Source organism: Phoxinus phoxinus (genome assembly GCF_949152265.1).
Source record: "Phoxinus phoxinus genome assembly, chromosome: 1".
Lineage (NCBI taxonomy): Eukaryota > Metazoa > Chordata > Actinopteri > Cypriniformes > Leuciscidae > Phoxinus > Phoxinus phoxinus.
In genome coordinates this window covers 5616987-5641530 of record NC_136876.1, presented here as the reverse complement: position 1 = coordinate 5641530, position 24544 = coordinate 5616987, and the positions used below count along the sequence as shown (strand labels likewise).

At 39.1% G+C, this 24544-nt stretch overlaps 1 protein-coding gene across 1 annotated transcript; it reads left to right on the top strand.

Annotated features, from left to right (window-relative positions):
* The first annotated feature begins 1926 nt into the window (after nucleotides 1-1926).
* LOC306999816 (uncharacterized protein) lies at nucleotides 1927-24269 on the top strand. Its single transcript, XM_079614826.1, has 10 exons — nucleotides 1927-2460; nucleotides 5847-5931; nucleotides 7511-7630; nucleotides 10995-11085; nucleotides 11302-11408; nucleotides 11649-11732; nucleotides 11812-11879; nucleotides 11979-12062; nucleotides 12839-12893; nucleotides 14827-24269. Exons 5-10 carry the CDS (start codon nucleotides 11331-11333, stop codon nucleotides 15904-15906), a joined length of 1449 nt encoding a protein of 482 aa, XP_079470952.1. The 5' UTR covers nucleotides 1927-2460; nucleotides 5847-5931; nucleotides 7511-7630; nucleotides 10995-11085; nucleotides 11302-11330; the 3' UTR covers nucleotides 15907-24269.
* The last annotated feature ends 275 nt before the right edge of the window (nucleotides 24270-24544 follow it).

The following is a 24544-nucleotide window of genomic DNA, read 5'->3' as shown; positions in this document are numbered from 1 at the left end:
GTTGAAGCCATGTCGTTGCCTGAAACAATACAGAACATGTTACACTAACTGCCATTGTATTCCGGCATTTACCCTCCTGTTGTGTTCATTTAATGTTAGCTAGTTTTGTGTTCCTGGTCCAAAATGACCGCCACATTATAGCAGTTTATAAATCCAAAATAATAGGCTACATACTGTATAACATCACCTAATGTTGTGATAGATCTTTTTATCTTTTAAGTTTTTGTAAACATTTTGTTTACATGACCTCATTGACCTGGGCTCATACAACTTGTTTTGGAGTAAAAAGCATAATGTATGGATTATTTTTGACTATAACAAATACTCAGATTAAACATTGTGTTATTTCAACTGTGTCCACAAACTTTGTGAACAAAGTCTTCATGATAATCAGATTAAATTAACTACATTCTCCAGAAAGAAAACATTGACGGGAATACAATAGGATGGTTAACATTTACATTTTATGCCAGTTTTACAGTAGACAGGTAAAGTTACAATGAGATTTATTGTACATTAATTTATCCATGTCCCATGAAGTAACAACTTACACTATCAGATATGCTATCTTACTATACTATCTTGTGTAATTGCAAGTAATCCTGTCTGAAAATATAAGTTAACGTTACTGACAAAAATAAGTTAGGTAACTAAGTTAGGTAATTAACGTTACCTTTATAAAAAAAAAAGGTTTGTTTGCTGACTTAAGACAACACTGGATTAAACTATTTAACGTACATTAAAATAGAGGTGCTGCAATTAACGTTAAACAATGACAGTAACGTTAACGTTAACTTAGGCTACCTGATCTAACTTATACAGCTAACTGAATTCCGAATTTTACGGAGAAAATCTTGCTATTCCTAAAATACAGAAAACGTAAGCCATTTGATTAACAATAAATATAATATAACATACCTGAGCGGAATATAAATAACAGCGGAGATTGTGCTTCAAGGATGGACAGAAATTGACTACGTGCGGTGATTGGTGTATGAAAAATGGACGTTGCCATTTCATTGGACTGGAAAAAATAGAATATGAGCGGAGATTGGATGAAATGTTGATCGGAGATTGGATGAAATGTGCTCAAAGATGGACAGAAATGGACTATGTGCGGTGATTGGTCTATGAAAAATGGACCTTGCCATTTCATTGGACGGGCAAAAATGGAGATCGTAACGTAATTGGTTTTTTAAAGATGGAACTCGTCATTTTATTGGATAGATTTTACAGACTTGTGGTTGTCAGGTACCGCCACAGGAAAGCCAGTCGAGCTCTGATGTTATTTGTCTTTCAAATATAGTGAATTTAAAGTAAAACGTTTTTCAGAAAGAATAATACTCAAGTAAAGTACAGATACTCAAAAAGTGTACTTTGTTACTGTCCGCCTCTGCATATTCATAACGTGTCATGCATGATTATGAAGGTGTCATGTCCGTCTTATGCACACACGTTCAAGTAAAGTGTTAACAATCATTTTTATTTGCCCTTTTTCTTCAACTTTTTGATATCGCCTTGTTACCGTATTTTTATTGTTATGTACTTTTACAGTCTTAAATCCAATAAATAAGTGTGCATCTTGAACCTATATATGTTTTATGTGAACATTTAACTGCAATCAGGACACTCAGAATAAAACATGGAAAACAATTGGTTGTTAACTCTTTTCTTCAACAATTCTTTCTATTGCTGTTATTCTTAGTCTGCATTGTTTCTTTTTTTTCATTAACCAAATCACTTTAGTAGGCTAGTATACAGAAACTACATAGGGATAGTAATACACATAAAAATAAAATAAAATAAAAAACATGAGTGTACAAACCATTGTTTCATTGATACAAAAAAATGCTTAGTCTTCATTCAAGCCTCATATTTCCAGTAGGAAATACGTCACGAAAGGGCAGTTAGTGCTGTTAGTTTCTCACGAACCAGTTTAGCACAAACCCTGATCTGAAGCCAGTCAAACTCTTGTCAGAACATGCCGGGTAAAACACACATTAATCATCAGATGCACTGAACGAGGTTGCCAAGGTTTGCTGTTTCATGAAGTTCATGCAGTCGCGTGATTTTGGCGGGTGGGCAAGCGATGCAATGCTGGACAGTGGAAGCTTTATGAATGAGACAAAAGAAGCATTAATGGCTCGGTGTCGACTGGTTTTGCTGCCTAAATAAGCGACTTTCTTCTTCAAGAAAAAAGTCCACAGTCGAGTAGCTTCGGCTATAATAAGAGGACTTGGCACCTCTGGGGATATACTCAAGTTATACTATAAGACAAAGAAAAAGAGAAGTATTGTATATGTTACACACGTGCTTTAACACTACAGTGGATCGTTTTTATCGTCGCGGGCTCGCGCTGTAAAGCAAACATTCCCTCTGTTTTTCTCAAGCTGTTATTCATCTCATCCTTTATTAGAACAATACAACACAAGAGGTTCGATCAGCACTGCAACAACAGGGGTATGTACGAGTGTGTGTGTGTGTGTGTGTGTGTGTACAATCAGATGTAGAATACTCGTAGTTTCATAAATATCCAAAACATAATAAAAATAATGTCTTTGAGGCTTTGTTTGGAAAACCAACCAAAGTCTAAATACTGTAACATTTGTCCAAGTGACCACTGTATACTTGCTATTTATTATTAGTTTATTTAGAATAGAGCACGCGTGATTGAAACATAGATGTGCTCCTATATTTTATGTTTTATACCTTTGTGTTTTCGATTTTTAAATTGCATATTAATATACTAGTTGTATGAAAGTTAGGCAAAATTCATGTTTGTAGCTAAAAGTCTCGGTAAAGTCTTTAAAACACCTGACTCTTTTATTGATTTATTTTTTACTGTTTTATGTTATAGGCCTTCTTAATAAAGCAAAATAATTACTTTTAAACTATGCCAGTTTTTTTCTGGAAATTCACACAATAAATGTTGCTTAAGTGTGTATGATTGTTATTTATTGCTAAATATTCTCTGAGATCAGACCTTACTAAGGTTGGCAAGGAGAAAAATTAATAAACATTAATGATTAAAACATTGTTTGGTCATATAACAGAACCTGTTTTTGTCCCAGTCTCCCAGTTATTATTGACACGTTTCCACAGGGATTTATGATTGGCTGCTGCGCCAGTATAAATATATATGCTCAGCCTTTGTTGAAACAGAAAATATAGATTTCAAAAGACAATGGTATTCACATATTTGCATTCTGCTACAACTTATTTGCATTATGTGATTTGTTTATTCTAAGTTGTGTAAATGTTAGGACTGATATGAAAGAGACTTGTTCCCCATATAATTGTTCCTATATGAAATGTAAAAATGTTGAAGCTCAATATTTCAAAACAGCTCAGAATGCAGATAGGCCTATATAAACTCTTATAATTCCAAGGTGACAATATAAAAAAAAAAACATTAATCTGTAAATCCATTCACTTACAATCTTTTTTTGATGTAACTTCTATGTGCATTTTATTTCATTGTAGGCTACTATATATATATAGGTGAAATGTGACAATATGCCCCATAGATGAAACATGACCATATGACAGATTAAAATGTAATTGTAATGATGTCTGCAGGGAAGACAGAAGACTCAGGCTCTCACAAAACAACAAGTTTAATTCTTCCTCTAGAAGCAAGCAAACAGGCCATACACACACATCTCAACATAACTGAGACTGGACAAAGAGTGAAGGCAAGGGTGAGGCTTAAATAACAAACAGAAACCAGATAATAAATGACACACAGCTGAAACCAATGAACTAATAATGACGTAACCATGGAAACTGAACAAAGGAATATATGAAACTCAGCCTTGAACAAAACACATCAAACACAAACATAACCCTGACAGTAATCTGATCTAATAAAAACAAATATACAATACAACTAAACCAGCTTGATACCAACCTTTCATTCGAAAGTCACGTATCTGTAAAACCAAATTTTTTCATCTTAAAAATATATTTAAATTACGTCATATAGTCTCAATGAAAAATGCAGAACAAGTAGTTAATGTGTTCATGACCTCAAGGCTAGATTATTGTAATGCTCTACTGGGTGGTTGCCCTGCACGCTTAATAAACAAACTACAGCTAGTTCGAAACGCAGCAGATACACTCTAAAAAGAGATGTGTTAAAAATGACATGTTGTGACAGTTTTAACACATGTAGTGAGTGCTGCTTTTGACAGCAGTGCATGAAGAGATGACAGTTAACCGAGTTTGCACTTTGAATTAGATTAAAATGTAGCAACTGACAAAATATTAGGGCTGCAAACCAAAAATAAAAGTTTGTGTTTACATAATATGTGTGTATTGTGCATAATTATTTTGTATATATAAATACACACACATGCTTGTATATATTTAAGAAAAATGTGTTATTTATATATAAAATAGTGATTCATACACTGATTCTTGATGTCTGTATTTGACTAGTTTCTGCTGAAGCGTAAAACTTTCTGAAAACACTTTTTTTTTTTTTTATATAGGATAAGGTAGTGTAGACCGTAAGATCATGTGCGCACTGAGTATTTAAAAACAAACTTTAAACTAATCTTGCTAAGTCTTTTATAACTGATCTTTTAGATAATAAACTCTTGCTAAGCTTAACAAAACTATATGATAATTAGATACAGCAAACAGAGAATAAGCAGAAACAGAAAAGTAAACAGATACAGAGAATAAACAGAAACAGCAAACAGAGAATAAACAGAAACAGAGAAACCTAATGTTAATGAGTGAAGGGTCAAGAGCCCAAATAAAGCTGACACTAATCACGATTCAGGTGACTTAAAATGAAACATTCAATGAATCGTCAACACAAAACCTGGTAATTCTCAATAAGAGCTTCTGTAGAAATAAATTGTTTGTTATAATAAATTGATTATTAATAACAAATGAAAGCAGCATTTGAAAAAGACATTGAAAAAGAGACATGATGTGATTGGCTGCCAAAAAACATTTGTTAATCTTATGAATTAAGATTTTATTTATTTATTTTAAATGACTTAAATGTATTTATGTATACTTTTTATGTTTTTATATACATATACTTTATATTTTATACATATACATATATTTTATATTATATACATATACATATATTTTATATATATATATGCCTACACTAAGAGATGTGTTAAAAAACAACACACAGCGTGTGTTGATGGTATTTTTACACATGTTGTGTAGATTTTTAATACTGTAACTCTGGATAGAATAGCAGTGGGTGGAGGGAAGTTTGTGTTTATGAAAATACCGGTAATTAGAGGTATATTTTATATGGTATCCCATAAAAAGCTCTAAAATAAATAAAACAATACACTTTCACTCACAATCTTTTTTTTTTCTTTGTCAACATAAATACATTATGCGTCCTCTGGTGGTGTGAAAGAGAAATTACATTCATTTCCAAAGCGCTTAAACGTTCATAACACAGAAGCTTACCAATACCAAAATTACTGATTTTTCTTCTTGTTCTTGTTTTCAAATGCTAAAATACAGCATGCCAAAAATGAAGACCTAATGTGTGTGTTTGTACTAGTGTTTCACTCCAGTGGCTCATTTCTCATGTGTTAACCTGAATGCTACAACATTCACTGATCTCTTATGCACTTTCAAGATAGAGGACAAAAACACACTTCAAGTTCTGTCCAATCCATAACGAGATATGACAGAATTCAGATTCTGAATTAAAAAATTAAGGAGATCTCACAGGATTCAGATGCATTATATGATGAACACTAAAAGCTCTCGGCCAGTAATGTAAATGTAAATTTTTTTTAAAATAAAATGTAAATATCATGTAAACTTCATTAATATTCAGTGCGTTTTCCCCATAGATGGATCAGTATAGCAGACTCTTAGACGCCAGTACTGTCAGCAGTTCCTCAGATCACAGCGTGAACGTTTCTCCTGGCGTGATCAGTGAGTATACATATCACACACAATATGAGTTCAACTTTTTTAAGTATTAAAGGGGTGGTAAAATGCCATTTTCACAAGATGTAAAATAAATCTCTGATCTCCCCGGAGTGTGTGTGTGAAGTTTCAGCTCAAAATACCCCACAGATATTTTTATATATCATGTTAAAAAAGTGATCAAAAACAAACTGTTTTTGTGTCTGTTCCTTTAAATGCAAATGAGCTGCTGCTTCCGGCACAGGGGGCGGAGCTTCAAGTCTCCTTTTATCTTACACACACATGCACTGAAAATTGCAAAAACGTTTAGCCTTTTATGTTCAAACCGGAGTCAGACAATGGTGGAGAGACTCGAGAAGAAGTGACAACATGTAGAAGAACAGGACATTTCTGAATGGTTAGTTGGTGAATTTATTATCTTCTAGTCATTGATTAGCATATTCTGTCATGATAATCTATAAATCGTGTTCAGGGGGCGGGGTTTATGTAAACTCTAGGGTTGTTGATGTCACTAACCCGGGAGGAATGTCGTGTAGTTCCTACCAGCCGCTTGTTATAGTCCTTAAAAACGATTTATTTAAAAGCAAATATCTCCCTTTGCTTTGAACTTTGAGCGTTGTAACTTTACACGTATGACAACCTATACTTGTGTGTGTCTGCCTCATTAGACATGCAGTCCAGTGTGGTGCTACACATTTATGTTGTACTACACAATCTTTGTGTTGTTGTTCGGTGTAACTCAATGTCACTGTCATAAAAACCAATTCCAGAAAATGAAAAAGTGCCACGGGACAAACTAAAAGTTAAGAATACACACAGTGTGGAAGGCCAATCGTTTAGATCAGATGCAAATTTAATACGCAAATAATGGGATTTGGAGTAACAGTGTGAACGAAGAGTTAATTGTCTCTTATTAGTAAACTAGGCTCCCCATAAACACAAAAAAACAAACCCCACAAATAAATGAAGTAAAGAATTACACAGGAAAATATAATAGTAATAGTGTTTTATGTAGATTACATTTAAAGGGTTAGTTCACCTAAAAAAAGAAAGTTATGTCATTAATTACTCACCCTTGCGATAGGATAGACGTCATTAATGTAATAAAACAACGTGAGTGCTTTGTTTGCACACAAAAAATATATAATTTACCACTTTATTTACAAAATAATATTATCCAAAGTGTGTTCACGCAACAGTTTAATCTCTCTCGTGAACACTTGCGCATGTGCATGTACGAGTCCCATGGATTACTTTAATGATGTCTATACTATTGTTCTGGATCTTGAAAGTGGTAGTTGCGTAAACTGTCAATGGAGGGACAGAAACTCTCAGATTTCATTAAAAATATCTTCATTTGTGTTCACAAGATCTGAAGGTCTCACACGAGGGAGAGGAATTAATGACAGAAACTGAATTATTGGGTGATCTAGCCCTTTATTAGATTACAAATTTAAATGCAATAATTTTGTTTTTTGGATGTTTGGATTGAGTTTCCATTGCATTCACACAGTTTGGAGAGTCAGTTTGTGGTGTTTTGAGTGCAAAAAAAACAAAAACAAATTATTGTGATCCTGGACTATAGAAGTGCTAAAAGATCATGGATACACCATAGAGGAAGAGCTTGGACGAGGGGCTTCAGGAATGGCGTTTCTGGTGAAAGACGCAGACAGAGATCTTTATGTGGTCAAACAGATGAACTCCAGTGCCCGGTTGCATAAAGCACCTTAAGTTTTTCCCTTAAGTATGACACTTAAGGGGCGATTTTCCCTTACCTAAGAGAATAACTTAAGGGTGTTGCATATAATCTCTTAAACGATTCTCTTAGGTAAGGGAAACATTTAAGTGTTTCACGACAGCGATCCTGGATTCACGTTATAAAAGTCTGTTGTTGCCATAGATACGCAAAACACTAACACTAGCGGTTTCATCAAATAAAGTAGCCTAGGCTATCGGAATCATAGACAGTATAGCTATAAACGATCAGAATGGATAAAGAAAACAAAAAAAGAAAGCCTAATTGGACAGAGGAGGAGAAATGTATTCTTCTTGACGAATATAGTAAAAGAAAAACACTTTTGAAAAGCAAACTAAATCCCAATGTAACTGCGGCGAAAAAACAGAAACAGTGGGAAGAAATAACGGAAACAATTAATGCAAGGAATCTTGATGTGAAGAGGACGGTTCAGGAAGTCGTTAAAAAATATGAAAACATCTCTGTATTCGCAAAAAAAGAGCTGAGCGCTTATAAGAAAGAAGCCAACAAAACAGGTAATATTAGACTAACAAGTTACGCTTTTAAGATTGTACCGCACCATGGTGAAGAGTTCGCTAAGACCTAACGATACAAAACTGACCAACAGGTGGAGGACCCCCACCGGCTGAGTTGTCGGACTGTACTATAATGGTTCAAAACATCATTGGAGCTGACTCACCTGTCCTGTCTGGCATCTGTGGAGGTTTAGAGAGTGAGGCTGAACCAGCGCAACAGTGTAACGTTAACATAGAGTGAGGCATTATTGTACTGTATCAGAATATAGCTAACACTAGTGGCTTAAAGGATACATTATTATTTTGACATAATTAGAGACATAATATTATAACATAATGATATAACTGACATTCCTTTCACACTTAGACCCTTACAGCACTCTGAACAAATTCAGCACCATCAGATCGCCAGCAGAGCGCCGTTACAGGCAACCCCCAAGTAATGATTTATGTAGCGATTGGTTCAGCCTATTATTAATCTATTAAATTAATAAATAATCTATTATCATTAATCTATTAATAATTAATCCAATGTAGAACAGCTTTAATATTATTTTTAAGATTTCCGTAATTTTCCCCATCACTTGCGTATTTTCAGAAGACCGCAAACATCACCTGCAAGTGCAACCACAACCACAACTAGAGAAGATGTGCTGGAACTGCAGAGAGAGGTTCTACAGCTACAAAAGGAGAAACTGCAGCTGGAGATTGAAAAACTCAAGAAGGAGACGGAAAATCAGCAGCTCTATAATTTTATTTTAAATAGCAAACTTTTACAGCTAAAGGCTGAAGGAAAAATAACAATAACTGAAATTGAGTAATTTTTTTGACAATTGTTTTTTCAGATTTCAGATTGTGTGTGTGTGTATGTTATAATTAAAAATAAAAACTACTAATACTACTATACTACTACATCTTATTAAGATTACTACTATTAACTATATATTATCAATTAAAGAAAGCATTGACAATTGCATCTCTAGCAGCATATCCAGCCTGTTGGAAATCTTGATTTTGCATCAGATGCAGTTCTTCATAGCCCTCTTCATTCCCGTGCTCATCCTCTTCTTCGATAGCAGCATACGTCTTGGAAAGGTTGAAGAGCACAACACAGGCTACAATAATTCTGCATGCCCTCGAAGGCTCAATACGCAGTTCGCTGTGGAGACAGTGAAACCTGCGCTTCAGCTGTCCGATGGTCCTCTCAATAATCGACCTTGTGTGGGTCAGCGCATTATTGTACCTTTCCTATTTGGGTAAAAAAAACGATTTGTAAAATTATCTGTACCAGTATCAACAGTGCTTTAAGATAAATACTATGAAGGTAATTTATTGCATGAAAGATTTTCTTTCAGAGTGCAAAAGATGATATTTGAGGCTTTGATTATTTTAAAAAAAGGTGCTACAGAATTGACAACACGTATAACAGCAACAATAGAAAGTTTGACGAAAACTGTGCCGAAATAGCAAGTGCGCAAAAATGAAAATCTCATGAAATTATGCACATTAGTAACCTATACCTATTTTAAAAACATATTTTAATACACCTATAATTTAGTAAACTACTGCTAATATTTATTTAATGCTCACAATTTGATTAACATTTTCCATGCAAATCTTTTAGGCACCAAATTCTACCTTCATAGTAATATACATATGTATTAATTAATTACATGCCTGTGCAGCATTACGGGGATTCAAGAAGGGCGTCATGAGCCATGGACGGCAGGGGTAACCACTGTCCCCGAGCAGGAGACCAGTGTGCACTCCAGCTTCAAAATCACTCCCTAGTTTGCTCTCTGCCAAAATCCTGGAGTCATGTGTACTCCCGGGCCATAATGCAACAACATTTGTAATGTTGCAGAGATGGTCACACACTAATTGTACATTTATTGAATGGTAGCCTTTTCTGTTTACGTATTGGTCTTTGTGTGTTTGGGGCGCCTGTATTCTGATATGTGTGCCGTCAATAACACCACATATGCGAGGAAAACCTGCTTTCCGAAAAAAACTGGTTTGAATGACCTCCTGCTGATGACGGGGTGGAAACTTGATCGTTGCGTTTAAATGACGGGAAAGAGCCCCCGCAACCCGGTGAACCACTCTGCTGACAGACGATTTATGTACGTGGAAAACATCTCCCACTATCGTCTGAAAACTCCCAGTTGCAAAAAAACGCAGTGCTATAAGCAGTTGTAACACCGCAGGTAAAGAGTGGTTGCGATGTGTGACATGGTCAAGGTCGCCGTCTAATCTGTTAGTGATCTCAAATATTGCGCGTCGATCAAAGCGGTATTCTTGCAACAATTTTTCATCGCTAAGATGGTGCAAAGGGTTCTCCCTATCCCTAAAAATTCTTCTTGGCACATAATGATCTTCAGCTGGTTCCATAAATTCAGCCATGTCGTCTTATTTTTTGTTCGCGTTACTCTTAAGGTTACGATTTCCAAACCTTAAGTTATACTTAGGGAAATGACCGTTAAGGGGTTTTATGCAACACTTAACGCTTTTTAAGGGATTATTTAAGTGAAAAACAGCCTTTAAGGGAAATTCTAAGTGTTTATGACGTTTCACTTAAAAAAACCGTTAAGTAACACTTAAGGGTATTTTTCTGCAACACCCTTAGGTTTAAGGGAAACATAAGGGCGAACTTAAGGGAAAATTTCACTTAAGGTGCTTTATGCAACCGGGCACTGAGATGTAAGATCTTACTTGAGTATTGACCACAGAAATCACAGCTTTTTCTTCCAATAACAGCGTCGCTTAAATGGAAATCTTATTCTTTATCTTTCTTTCAGGGGGAGGAACTGGATTCTGTCAAAAAGGAAGTCGAGATCCTGAAAAAACTGCAGTTTGGATATATTGTTTCTTATGTGGATTCATTTGAAGGTTTATCCTTTGTACACGAATGCTCCTTTGTTCCACATGAAAAATGTGGTGTTTTTTTGTTGTGATTCTGAAAAAAATTAAATAGAAGTATTTACCACGATAGAAGGATAACGCAGTTAACTGAACAAAAACATCAGTGTATAGCTTTCAGAAAATTAAGCTATTTTAATACAGTCAGAGTTAAATTATTGTCTGACTGGATATTATTTTTTTTAGATAAAGATGCAGGACGCATTTACATTGTGATGGAGTATTGTGAAGGAGGTGACCTTTCAAAAATCATGGAAAAACTGAAATCTGAAAGGTTTTTTGAAGAAAAACAGGAGTTTCAATTCTATTCTCTCACATAAAACATTATTTAGTATGTTATGATCCAAAAAATACAATCCTTTTGGGGAAATTATACACACATACACTACACACACACACACACACGTTGGGTTTACGTGTTTTATGAGGACACGTAGTCATAATGGTTTTTATACTGTACAAACTGTATATTCTGTACATCCACACACACACACTCACTGACTCACAGATTGGGATTTCTCTTGTGTGTGTAGATCCTCGACTGGCTGGTTCAGATGTGTCTGGCTCTGCAGTATCTACATGAGAAGAACATTCTTCATAGAGATATTAAACCTCAGGTATGCACTTATAAAGCTCAATAAATCATATCACAAGGTCAAATCTGGAAGACTTATGAGATTTATGTTGTCATTGTAGAATGTCTTCCTGACTGAACATGGTTACGTCAATCTAGGAGATTTTGGAAGCTCAAAAGCATTGGAAAGGTAAAAAATAAATAAAACATTAATGGGAACTAGTAATGGATCAAAATGAAAAGTCCTGGACTATTAAAGGATTGAGTTTACATTGTTTTCCCTTTGCAGAGCTGATGAATATGCTAATTCATTTGTGGGTGCAAAGCCCTACATCAGCCCAGAAGTTTATCAGAGGAAATATAATTCCAAGAGGTATGCTTTTGGATAACTGTATGTATATACAATATTGATATGTTTAGCATTATAAAATGGTATTCAAAATGACAATTTCCTTGATGCTTGATCCTTGATCAATGCTTGCAAAAGCATAAATATGTCTTTATTTGCACACGATGTTTCGGTCCCATGACCTTCATCAGGCATGTGTCCGTTCTCCTACACACTTATCCATTACCTGCAGGTGTATTGCTAATTAACTGAAAATTAAAATATAAAAGCAAATTTCACAAAAAATATTAAATTCATTGTTTTTCTCCCACCACTCATGTAAAAACCCCCCGGCTGAATTAATGTCGTGTGGAGATTTAATTGCGGTCCGAATCCACATCTCTGAGTTTACTTCAAAGAGATCTAAGAGATCACTTCAAAATTCACTGTTTAAATCCTTTATGATCACTGCCGAACACCGTACGTACGATTAATGCTGCACTTCACTGTAATTTGCGTTCATTATTTTAAATATGACACTTTTATTACTGAAATGCTGGAAAGCAGCTCGTTCGCGAGTTTGTGGGATTTCACAATTCGCTCCTTCACCATCAATAAATAGCCATCCGAGTTTTATCATGGAGTTTTATTTTTACAGACGTCCACATGAGAAAAAATGACCATCAAATAGGGCTCAAGCCTTAAAAAATACTCAAAAATATAATGTGCAGGATTGTTACCATACTTTAAGTAGATAGTACATACAATTTTTACTGTGTACACACTTCTTGATTTTCTTTGTCATGTCTCTGCTTTTTTAGTGACATATGGTCATTGGGATGGTTGCTCCATGATCTCTGCATGCTTGATGTGTGGGTGAGTATTTACTTATTTTTTCCAAACAGCACCATATTACTAGCCTGGTTCTACCAGACTCTCGTACATTTCATTTGTTCAGAGTGTCTGGCCGCTCTCCATTGGCAAGCGTTAACTTCCTTGAAGGCGGGTACTCGGTTGAAGTTTAAAACTATTGGATCTGCCCAGAGCCACTCTGGATCTGCCATAACCAATCGCTAATGTTTAGTCGTGAGTCTCGTGACGTATGTCAACTCAAACTAGCGCAAGACCTCAACGTCATCGTTCTCAACCACTCGCTGATTGGACCAGTAAAAAATTTGTCGGAGAAAACCCAAGAATATACCGCAAGTGCAGGCGTAGTACTGAAGGAAAATGAAAATTGAGCGGAAGTACGTAGGAGGGCGGAGCCAGGCTACCATATTACTGTCGTGCTTTCAGTCCACTGATGATGATGAAATGCCAAAAGGGTAAAATAATAAAATACTTATTAAATAACTCAAACCGTGAAATCCAAACACCACCAAACAGTTGTGCACAAATACAGGACCCTCAACAGATCAAACTGAGGAACAAAATACCTAAAGATAATGAACTACAGGACTAGCAGGTATGATGATTGAATCAGTGTCCATGATAACAGATTGCGGCGGGAACTTATAACAAATGAGACATGTGACTGAAGAGACACAAAGTCAGTGAAAATAAAACTAAAGAGCATAACTGTGAAAGAACGGAGTTGGTTCTGGAGGTGGATGAAGGACTGGTGAAGGAGGATGTGCTGTTGGAGTGGACCAGGGGGGCAATGGTGGTGGTAAGTGTCAGGGAGGTGATAATGGGAGGAGTGGACAGCTGATACACCAGAGCACAGATGCAAACCCATGGTGGAGTCGACGGAGGAAAGAGCCATGATGGACTCTTGGCAGATGACATCCAGGCGACGACAGATGGAGAAGAAGCCATTGACAGAAGAGCCCTAGGCAAAGACAGAGAGCCAATAGGACCGAGTGACACACGGTTCAGGCAACCTAGGCGGAGCCGCAGCGAAGAATGTCCGAGGTTGTGAAATGTGTAAGGTTCTTGAGTTCGTGGCGCAGGCAGGGTGATAGTTGACCACGGTGGAGCCGTTGGGACGAGGGAGCCTGGTGGAGCCCGAGGGAAGGAGGAGCCGAGGTGGAGTGATGGGACCAGCAGCCGGATGATCCACTTGATTCGGCGAAGCTGGCAACCGCAAGACCAAAGGCCAAAGGATTATGGGATGAAGGGTACTAGCAAAGATGAGGCCGAAGGAGGGAGGCTGGCTGGGATTAGGGACACCAACACAATCTCAAAACAGGGTGATGAAACAGGCTTTTTGCTGGGTAGGACCAGCGGTGAAGCTGGCACAGGAGATACAGGGCGGGCTGGGGAACATTACCTTGGTTTCCCAATCGAACAACCAGTCCTCATTGTCCAGATCCACCAAATCTGCCACAGGAACAGTTATAGCCGGTTCATCCCAATGAACAAAACATCTGAATGACCCAGTTGGTGCAGGCATTTTTATCAACCACCAGATGGCAAAGTAGGGCAGTGTGTCAAAATCTTCAATGCACCAATGCAGTTTGCTTCAGAAGCCTTGTTAGGCACATCCCTACAATTAACACACCTGGTTTTTTAGTTGAAAATTATGTCCTGTAAACAGAACCCTTAATCTACAGGCAGGTGAGTGTTTTTGTTTTTGTTCTGGAGCTAAAATCAGCAGGATAGACTTTGCCCAACCCTGGTCTAGTGAATCACCTTGATGTTTTTCTATGTATATATAGTACTGTGTTTGTTCCTTTCTTTGTCATATCTCATCATTGTTGCAGTGGTTGTTCTGTTTGTCGTGTTATACAGATTTTTTGTTCATTATAACCTGCTTGCAATTATATCCAGCTTTTTATAAAAAAAAAATATTAATTTTCCTCCACAGGCAGATGACATTCAGCGTAACATGTTTCACGCTCTCAGCATGGCAGGAAACCTCCCTCACATCTCAGAGAGATACTCAGAGGAACTACGGGAATTAATCAGTCAAATGCTCAGCCGTGACCCTAAAGACAGACCTTCAGCTCAAGAGATTCTAGCGAAACCATTCCTGACAGATGCAGTAGACCGAAACAGCAGAATACCAGAGGCACTGTTTCAGAGTTGCATGGAGTCTATCAAAGCCTTCGATAAGGCCTACAACAAGCACTATAAAGACATTGAGGGTTTAGTTAGTGAGTGGGGCAGAATAACCGATTCGATGGAGTCTGCGCATTACAGCGCCACAGCGGGGAGTCTGTCAGGGTCAGTGATCGGAGCAGCTGGAGGAATCACGGCATTAGTTGGTTTAATCTTGGCTCCATTCACTCTTGGGGCGTCTCTGATTGTTACTGGTGTTGGTGTTGGAGTCGGAGTTGCAGGTGGAGTAACTGGTGCTGCATCCACCATTACTAATACTGTACAGCAAAGATCATTCAGAGAGAGCCTTGAACAAATTCAGCAGAAGTATGAATCTGTAAGCCAACCAATTCTCACACCACTGAACACGCTGAGAAAGGTACTGAGAAAAATCACAAAGTTCAGTGTTTTTTTCGGCAACTCGACTTTTGACGATGTGCAAATATCATGCAATTTAGACAGGGGAAATGTTATGTGTGCCACACAACTCATGAATTTGGGTATATTGGCAAACATTAGCAGAATTGCTACTCAGACTGCAAGAGTAGGACGGGTTGTAGCCGAAGCATTCTCAGGAGTGTTGAGTGGACTACTAGTCATCCTTGATGTCGCCTTCATAGTGTTGGATTCTGTAGACATTCACCAGATGAGACAGGGAAAAGTAGATGATCCAGAAAAGGTCAAATCCAGTGTCCTCAAATCCATTGCAGAGATGAGGAGAACACATAATGAGCTTTGCAATGTCCAGAAGGAAATACAAAAAACAAGAGAGGAACTAAAAAACTATATAGAATTGGCCAGGGGTGACAGAGAAATAGACAATGATTTGAATAGTTTAAACATATAGATAAGATTCCAGTCAGGGTATCGGGCAACATCCTACTGATTTATACATGAGCATGAGTGACGGGAAAAAGAAAAAGTTTTTGTATAAATCAATCTAAATATTTAATGTTGCTCCAAACCAACCAGACTTAATGTGTGTAGCATGAGGTTGAGTTTGTGTGATTATATCAAGTCAAGTGACCCTTATTTACATTTATTTACAATACAGATTGTTTCAAAAGCAGCTTTACAGAGATAACAGGAAAATAATGCAACAAAGTTTGTTTCTAGAAGAACAGCGTCACAGTCGAGCTTAAGTAAGTTCAGTGATGGTTCATTATTGTTGTAAAAAAGTTAATATGTATATATATATATATATATCAGTGGCGACTGCTGGTCTTTCAAAGAGGGGAAGCTCATTTTCGGCCTACATCATAAAAATGGTCCAAAACTTCCATCAAAATATGTGTATCGTGATTGTCAAAACATTAGGTAATTAAACAGAATTTTATTAAGTTTAGTAAAAACATGTTACAATGTTTACATGGTACAATGACTGTAGGCTACTGATTTTATTATTGCATTTCAATTCAATTTTATTATTTTGATTTGATTCGGTTCTTGATTCAATATCGATTCATTTGGATAAATATTAGGTAACGTTAGCCTAACTTACATTCATTTTTTTTTTTTTCAAGAAAAAAAAATCTCATACATGCTGTAAACATACAGAGAGCCCTGTCAGCTGGTATTATTATTAAAGGTTAAATAACATCTCAAATTAAATATAATACAAATATAATATAAAGATGTCATACAGTGCACATATTTAGCAAAATACTCCTCTCTGTAGCTAATTTTTCTAGCCAACTAACGTGCAATGGTTATTAAATGGCTTTCTTGATCCTGAGGTAACGTACGTTAAACCCTGGTTAAACCTAAACGTTGAAAAACACTGATTGCTCGATATTAAGTATACATTTTGGTAAGTTGTACTGGATATTTCAACCTGCTGATTCGTGTTTATTTATTATTTACTAACGTTAGTTGTAAAGGGTGAGTGATCTGTCACGTCACATTTACAAGTGCTAAAGCGATATTTATTGTTTGAATTTCGTAATACAATTTACAGAATTGGAGAGCTGAGAATTTGCTTATCAAAAGTAACCTTCTCTTTGTTGTCTGTCAGTGTCAGTGTCCTCTTTGCTTCGCGATTTTTCCCTGCGTGAGAAAAGCGTTTTTCAGTTTACTTTTCACTGAGCTCGAATAGCTTCAGCTATGGACAGAAATTCTGTCAATCAAAAGGAGATGACAGACCCTCCAATCACCACGCAGACGCTCGGAGTCCGGGCCCGCCCACTTCTCCATTCCCCCCAGAGACGCTGAGCGTCCGTGGGCGGGACATAATCGCAGCATTTATCCAATGACCGTCTAGTTCCCTATCAAGGGAACTCCCGCTGCGTTTACGCTGTGGGAACACTTCCAAGTGTCTCGTCATGAAGCAAATGTATAATCAGTCCAATGAATGAGCGGGACGTCAGGTGACGTCATAGACCAGGAATCTATAAATCACCCCTGAACGCAGAGCGTGACAGCTTCTGTTTCTTCAGCGAAGCGCTCTCTGTGTGAATCGGTCTGATTCTGTCTGTCTTATTTATTGTTGTCTGTCAAGTTGCAATATATATTTTATGGCAAAAAAAAAGAGCAAACAAGCGTTGTGTTGTTCCCTGCCCACGTTATTTTACGAGCGGGGACACACACACATCAGCTTGTTTGGGAGTGGAGCATGTTAACAGTCAGTTCTCGAGGGGACTGCCTGTGAGCATTGCTAGAAGCTGTCCGTGAGGACGCTCTGCTCCCGCCGGCCGTTCTTCGAGGATGACGGTTCGGTTCGCGTTCCTCGAGGCGCGGGTCCCGCTGTTGCCGAGGCGCGGCGGGGACTCGTTTCGTGGGGTTCGCAAACGGATCTGACAGCGGGGGTTGAGACGGGCGCGCCCTATCTCGGCTCTCATCTGCCAGATCCAGTGGCTTTTCTCGGGGAGAAGCACGCGCTGCGTTTCTCCTCCCCGCGATGAGACACTCATGCTGCGATTTCCAGTTCCGAGGAACTGTATCGTTTATGTTTTGTTAAGAAAGAGAGAACAAAACAATAAAGAATATATATAAAGAATATATATATATAAGGCAGATGTTTATGAGTTTCTATAATAAATAAGTTTGCTCATAACTCTGTTGAATAAAGAGGAGCTTATAAAAGGAGGTTTTATCTAGTGCTGTTGCTAAGTTAAATAAATATTTACTGGCCAGCCAACATTATGAGAGTGAGAATATAATGATAAAAAATCTGAGAGTGAGAATATAATGAATTTATATAAACTCTATATCTCAGCCTCCTCGTCGGGGATTGCCGTTTAAAAAAAGCGCCCTATCTGCACACTGAGGTGTCGAGATCGTGGAATAAACCGGTTTCTATTTATGTGTTTTAAATCCCCAAACTTCTACTATAGTTATGGGTATTTAGTATCATGGTATGACAGAGCCTCGGGTTAAGAGACGCTTGCAAGCTATCTCTCTCCTGAGTCGGCGTCATTATAACCCCGACGCTACCCACCAGCCATCATAAATAATAGATCAATATTATTAAGCAGCGCTGGTTGGTAAAGTATATATATATTTATATATAAGGGCATGGATGAATGTGAGGATGTCAGCGCTGACGCTATTCCAGAATTGCGTCGCGCAACAGACAAAACTGTACCGGGGAGGGACGGTTTTGAGAAATCGTTTTTCCTCTGCGTCCTCTGGAGGGCGACTCTCTGAGGAGGGTTGCAGCGCTGCCAGTTCGGTTGTTCCTGCTGGTGGCCACGGAGTGATATATATTAAGTTTTCTGATGTAAAGAAAAATAATATAAAACATGTCTGTTCTTCTGAACTCTGCGCTTTCAAATAAACAAAGGAATAAACTATTCAGCGGCGTTCCAGAGGATTCTTCCTCACCGATCTAATGTTCCTGAGACTGCTGGGAAGCAGTCTCAACCTACTAAAGCTCCTCGCAGCATAAAGTGCTGCAAAAAGAAAGAAAATAAGCCTGACGCCGAGGCTGCAGGCTTCTGAGGATGGTCCCCTCCGGGGTAGAACGGTTTAGAGAAATCGTTTCTCCTCGGCGCCCTCTGGGGTGCAACTCTCTGAGGAGGGTCGCAGCGCTGCCAGTTCGGTTGTTCCCTGCCGGTCCTCCGTTCAGGGCACCGAGGTGTCAGCGTCCCCAAACGATCCTCCGAGGAGGGTCGTAGAGCGGTCAGTTCGGTTTCCCTGCCGGTTCGCCGTTTCAGGGTACCGAGGTGCCTGCTTTTTCCAACGATCCTCCGAGGAGGGTCGTTGGAACTAGGAGTTAGAGGTAGGCAAGATCTGAGGACTGTCGTTATCTCTAATAAAACTTGGACAAGAAGTCCTGACGCTGAGGCTATCAGGCTTCTGAAGGTTCCTCCGGGGCAGGGACGGTTTTGAGAAATCGTTTCTCCTCGGCGACCTCTGGGGTGCGACTCTTTGAGGAGGGTCGCAGCGCTGCCAGTTCGGTTGTTCCCTGCCGGTTCGCCGTTCAGGGCACCGAGGTGTCAGCGTCCCCATACGATCCTCCGAGGAGGGTCGTAGAACGGTCAGTTTGGTTGTTTCCTGCCGGTTCGCCGCTTCAGGGCACCGAAGTGACTGTTCAACCAAATCCAGAGGCCAGACTCCAGAGACTGGTGCCCTTAGCAGAATTTCTGGCAGCGTGGTTACTACTGCCACATATTTCTCAGTGGGTCCTGCTCACTATAGAAGGGTTTCAGAATTCAGTTCGGTTCTCGTCCGCCCAGATTTCTAGGGGTCCTCCCCACAGTGGTGGACCTCGAGCAGGCTCTGGTTATGGAGCAGGAAGTGCTGACACTTCTGCAAAAGGAGCTATAGAAGGGGTTCCTCCTCCCAGCAGACAGTCAGGGTTTTCAGCCGTTACTTCATTGTTCTGAAAGAGGATGAAGGGTTGCGTCCTATTCTAGATCTGCGTCAATTAAACGGCAGGTTTCAGAATCTCAAGTTCACAGTATGCTTACGCTAATATGATTGTGCACAGATTCAGTCCGAGGACCGGTTTGTCACAATAGACTTGAAGGACGCTTACTTATCTATCCATCCTCATCACAGGAGGTTCCTGAGGTTTGCTTTCAGGGGCGAAGCATACCAGTATCGGGTTATTCCATTCGGCCTATGTTTATCACCCCGCATCTTTACAATATGCGTGGATGCAGCTCTGGCTCCTCTGAGACCCCAGGGCATTCACGTATTATATTATATAGACGGTTGGTTGATCCTAGCTCAATCTGAGCATATGGCAGTTCGGTATCGAGATGTCGTCCTGTTTTATTTAAGATGTTGGGGTTGCGACACAACACCAAGAAGAGTGTGCTCCTCCCAGCTCAGAGGACCACTTTTCTAGGTGTGCTATAACGATTCGCCGTAAATGGGGTAAAACTAGGCCAGTCACTCACTGTGAAGCAGTTTCAGACTGTTGGGTCTCATGGCAGCTGCGTCCAACGTAATTACTTTTGGCCTTCTGTACATGAGACCCCTGCAGTGGTGGCTCAGGACCAAGGGGTTTTCTCCGAGGGGAAATCCGTTTTCACATGATCAAGGTCACGCGGCTATGCCTACGTGCCTCGGTCATGTGGAAGAACCTTGGTTCCTCGCCCAGGCCCAGTGTTGGGGGCTTCTTGTCGACGCATAATGCTATCGACAGATGTTTCCCTCACAAGTGGGGGGTGATCATGAGTGGTCACTCGGCGAAGGGTCTTTGGCAGGACCATCTTCCTTTTTGCACATAAATGGCTAGAAGTGATGGCGGTATTCCGATTATCTCAATACTTCCTGTCAGACCCGAGAGGTCACCATGTGCCTGTCCTTTCGGACAACACACTGATGGTCTCGTATATAAGAGCAGATATCCTGTTGAGGCAGGGGCTGAGGCCCGGGGAATGGACACTTCACCCTGAGGTGGTGGAGCTCCTTTGGGAGAACTTCGGTAAACTCAGTCTACCTTTTTGCATCGTTTATACTACGCATTGCCCTTTGTGGTTCTCCCTGATGCATCCAGCTCCGCTTGGACTGGATACGATGTACTAGGTGTGGTTGAGGCTACACCTGTACGCATTTCCCGATATCTTTGCTCCCGGGAGTTCTGGAGAGGGTTTGCCTGGTAGGGGCTCATCTATTATTAGTAGCCCAATTCCGGCCGGCCCGAGAGTGTTTCTCAGACCTACTGTCCCTTCTAGATGGCTCTCCCATGGAGATTCCGTTCAGGAGGGACTTAGCGTCCCAATCAGGGACACAATATTTCACCCTCTTCCGGAGTTATGGATACTGTGGGCTCGGCCTCTGAGGGGGCCCAGCTCATAGATTCAGGTCTCTCGACCGAGGTCGTGGAGACCATACTCCAGTCTAGAGCTCCCTCCACGAGAATACTGAATATGCATTGAAATAGAAACTGTTCTCTGCCTGGTGCGGAGAACACCTTCTGAATCTTGTTATCTGCCCTGATGGTACAATACTTGATTTCTGCAATTAATGTTTCTTTGCTGGGTTATCTCTGAGGAGAGATCCTTAATTTCGATTTCTCCGTGGTACATGAGGCTGAGGCCTGCACATACTTGGATTTGCACCTGGTAGGGTGATAGTCTTTCTTCACCCCAGGCCGGGTTGTATTCCTAGGTCCCTTCTAAAATTGCAGGTCATTTGTGCTGCAGGCCTTCTGTCCTCCACCTAATACCCCAGATCAGGAAAAACTTAATCTGTTATGCCCTTTCCGGGCTTTGGATGCTTATGTCCACAGAGCTGCCCTGTGGCGTATATAAGAGCAATTATTTGTTTGCTTTGGGTTAACTAGTTAGGTTGCCCTGCATCTAAACAGATAATGAGCAAGCAAGTAGTTGAGGCTATCTCACTTGCTTATGAAGCGGCCGGACAGCCTTCACCTTGGCTGTCCGGGCCCATTCTACGAGGAGTATGGCTGCCTCTATGGCTCTAATTTCGGGAGTTTCCCTTCACGACATTTGTGATGCGGCAGGCTGGCCCTCGCCGCATGCATTTGTCAAATTTTATGACTTAGACCTCTCCACTCCTGGGGCGAGGTTGCTTGCTTCTAGTGTGCGCAAGGTCTTCACACAGAACGGGCACTTGTCATTATGGCGTAGTGGGTATTGGGGTTCCCACAGCGTAAACGCAGCGGGAGTTCCCTTGATAGGGAACGTCTCTGGTTACGTATGTAACCTTAGTTCCCTGAGAGGGAACGAAACGCTGCGTTCGCCTGCCATACTTCCTGCATGCCCTGATCGACTTGCTTCAGCCTTTTCAGAAGCTGTCACGCTCTGCGTTCAGGGGTGATTTATAGTTTCCTGGTCTATGACGTCACCTGACGTCCCGCTCATTCATTGGACTGATTATACATTTGCTTCATGACGAGACACTTGGAAGTGTTCCCACAGCGTAAACGCAGCGTTTCGTTCCCTCTCAGGGAACTAAGGTTACATACGTAACCAGAGACGTTTCGCAGCACTGAAAAAAACTGTTCAAAGCAGCCCCATTGAAGTCAATGGACGCTCGGCTTCAACAGAAAAATGCACTGTGACGCTACGGCAATGAATGAGAAGGAAATCGAGTCAGCTGACCAGCTGCTGATTCTGAACGAACTCGTCTTCGAGATGAACGCGTTCTAAAGCATTTTTAGTCAATAAAATGTTAACAAAATAGTACATATATTTGACCATTAATTGTTGACATTATAGGGGAAGCCGAGCTTCCCTTGCAGTCTTAAAGAAATCGCCACTGATATATATATATATCCGCTCTGGATAAAACAGTGATGTCATCGTCCGGCTCAGTTCAGTTCTCATATAATGGTGTCAATGCAGGCAGATTAATAATATTGTTGAATATTAAATTAAATGCCCCCAATTAAGCAAGCCAAAAGCCAAAGGCGACAGTGGCAAATAACCAAAACTCCATCAGGTGACACAATGGAGAAAAAAAACTATATATCAGTCACTACATATCCATTATATACATGTGTTTTCTATTAAATAGAGGTGTAGGTTTGATTATGAATTAGCATTTCTTAATTACTATTTGTTTTATATGTACTTATTGGGGTGTTAATAATTAAATAAACTAATTTCAAACCTGGATCTAAAGGATTCCAAGGCAATCTTTTATATACACAGACTATGAGAATATTCTTTTAAGCAAGTGTTCTTAAGTTAAAAATAAAAATAAAAATAATGGACAGAGTGTGTTGTTGTTTGAGCCGTAGCAAATCACAACAAAGTAATGAGTCCATCGCCACAAAACAGGGAGCAAAGTAGTCTTCAATTATGAGTTTTATTAAATCTTGCTTACGCAAGATAAAACATGATCAAGCCTCATCAGAGAGGAAAAAGATGCAAAAATTTAATTCCATTCAGGTTAGATCATAGGAAAAATCTCGTTTACAAAAAGGACATCATTGTGCTTTTAGCCTCTCAAAACAACAGAGGACAAAAATCCAGCACCAGCTTTCTCTGGGTACAATAAGTAACAAAACTCTAGACGAAACATATACTGAATTTATAAGAGGAGGCCAGCACCATAAAACAAAAAAGGGGAGACAAAACAATAAACATTTTCACGACATTAACAACAAAAATCCTGGAATAAACACAATACATTTAACTGAAATTCAGAGCCATGGATAAACGTTGGTCAATGCAAAAATTATTATATTAAACAAAATCACATTGATCAAGACATCACATTTTCCCCTGTCCCCTCTAATACATCGAAGTTGGTACAGTCTAATTTCCTTAGAATTCCCATAAAACAGATCAACTTCCTGTTTGAATGTCTTTGTCACTAGACTGGTCCATTCCAACAACACACCAGGTATTAAACATTTCAAGTCATCTTAACTATATAAAATGAACTTTAACAATTTGATAGTGGTGGGCAGATCGAGGCTTCGTAAAACAATGAAACAGTTGAAGCAAATGTGTCGTATTGTGTCGAGGCTTCGTGAAACAATCCGACACCCGTCTCAACGGTGACACCTAGTGGTCACTTGCAGGTGTTGATCTGAAACAACCTTGACAACTAACCCATTATTATTGTATTTTTCTAATATGTGAAGATTGTAACCTGTCGGCTCCTCACTGTGCATAATGATATTTTGGTAATGAAAAATGAATATTAATAAAAGAAATCAAGCAACAATGTCTAACTTTTTTATAGATTTTTATTCAAAAATATTAATTTCTCTGCTGTGGAAGGACTTAGCTTACTTCTTTTTTTTACAGATAATTTATCCAGCCTTTGAAAATATCCTCTCACAAGGGACACTTGTTGTTGGCATACAAAGATATTTTTTTGCAAGGACATACAAATGAGGAAGCCTATGTATCTATCTATTAATCTATATGTCTATATATATATATATATATATATATATATATATATATATATATATATATATATATATATATATATATATATATATATATATATAGCCTGTCAGTCAATGTGTACATTTAAATGTAAGCCTAAATATAACTAAAGAAATCTATGGAGTGAAAATAGTATCAAAACATTCCACAAATACACACAAG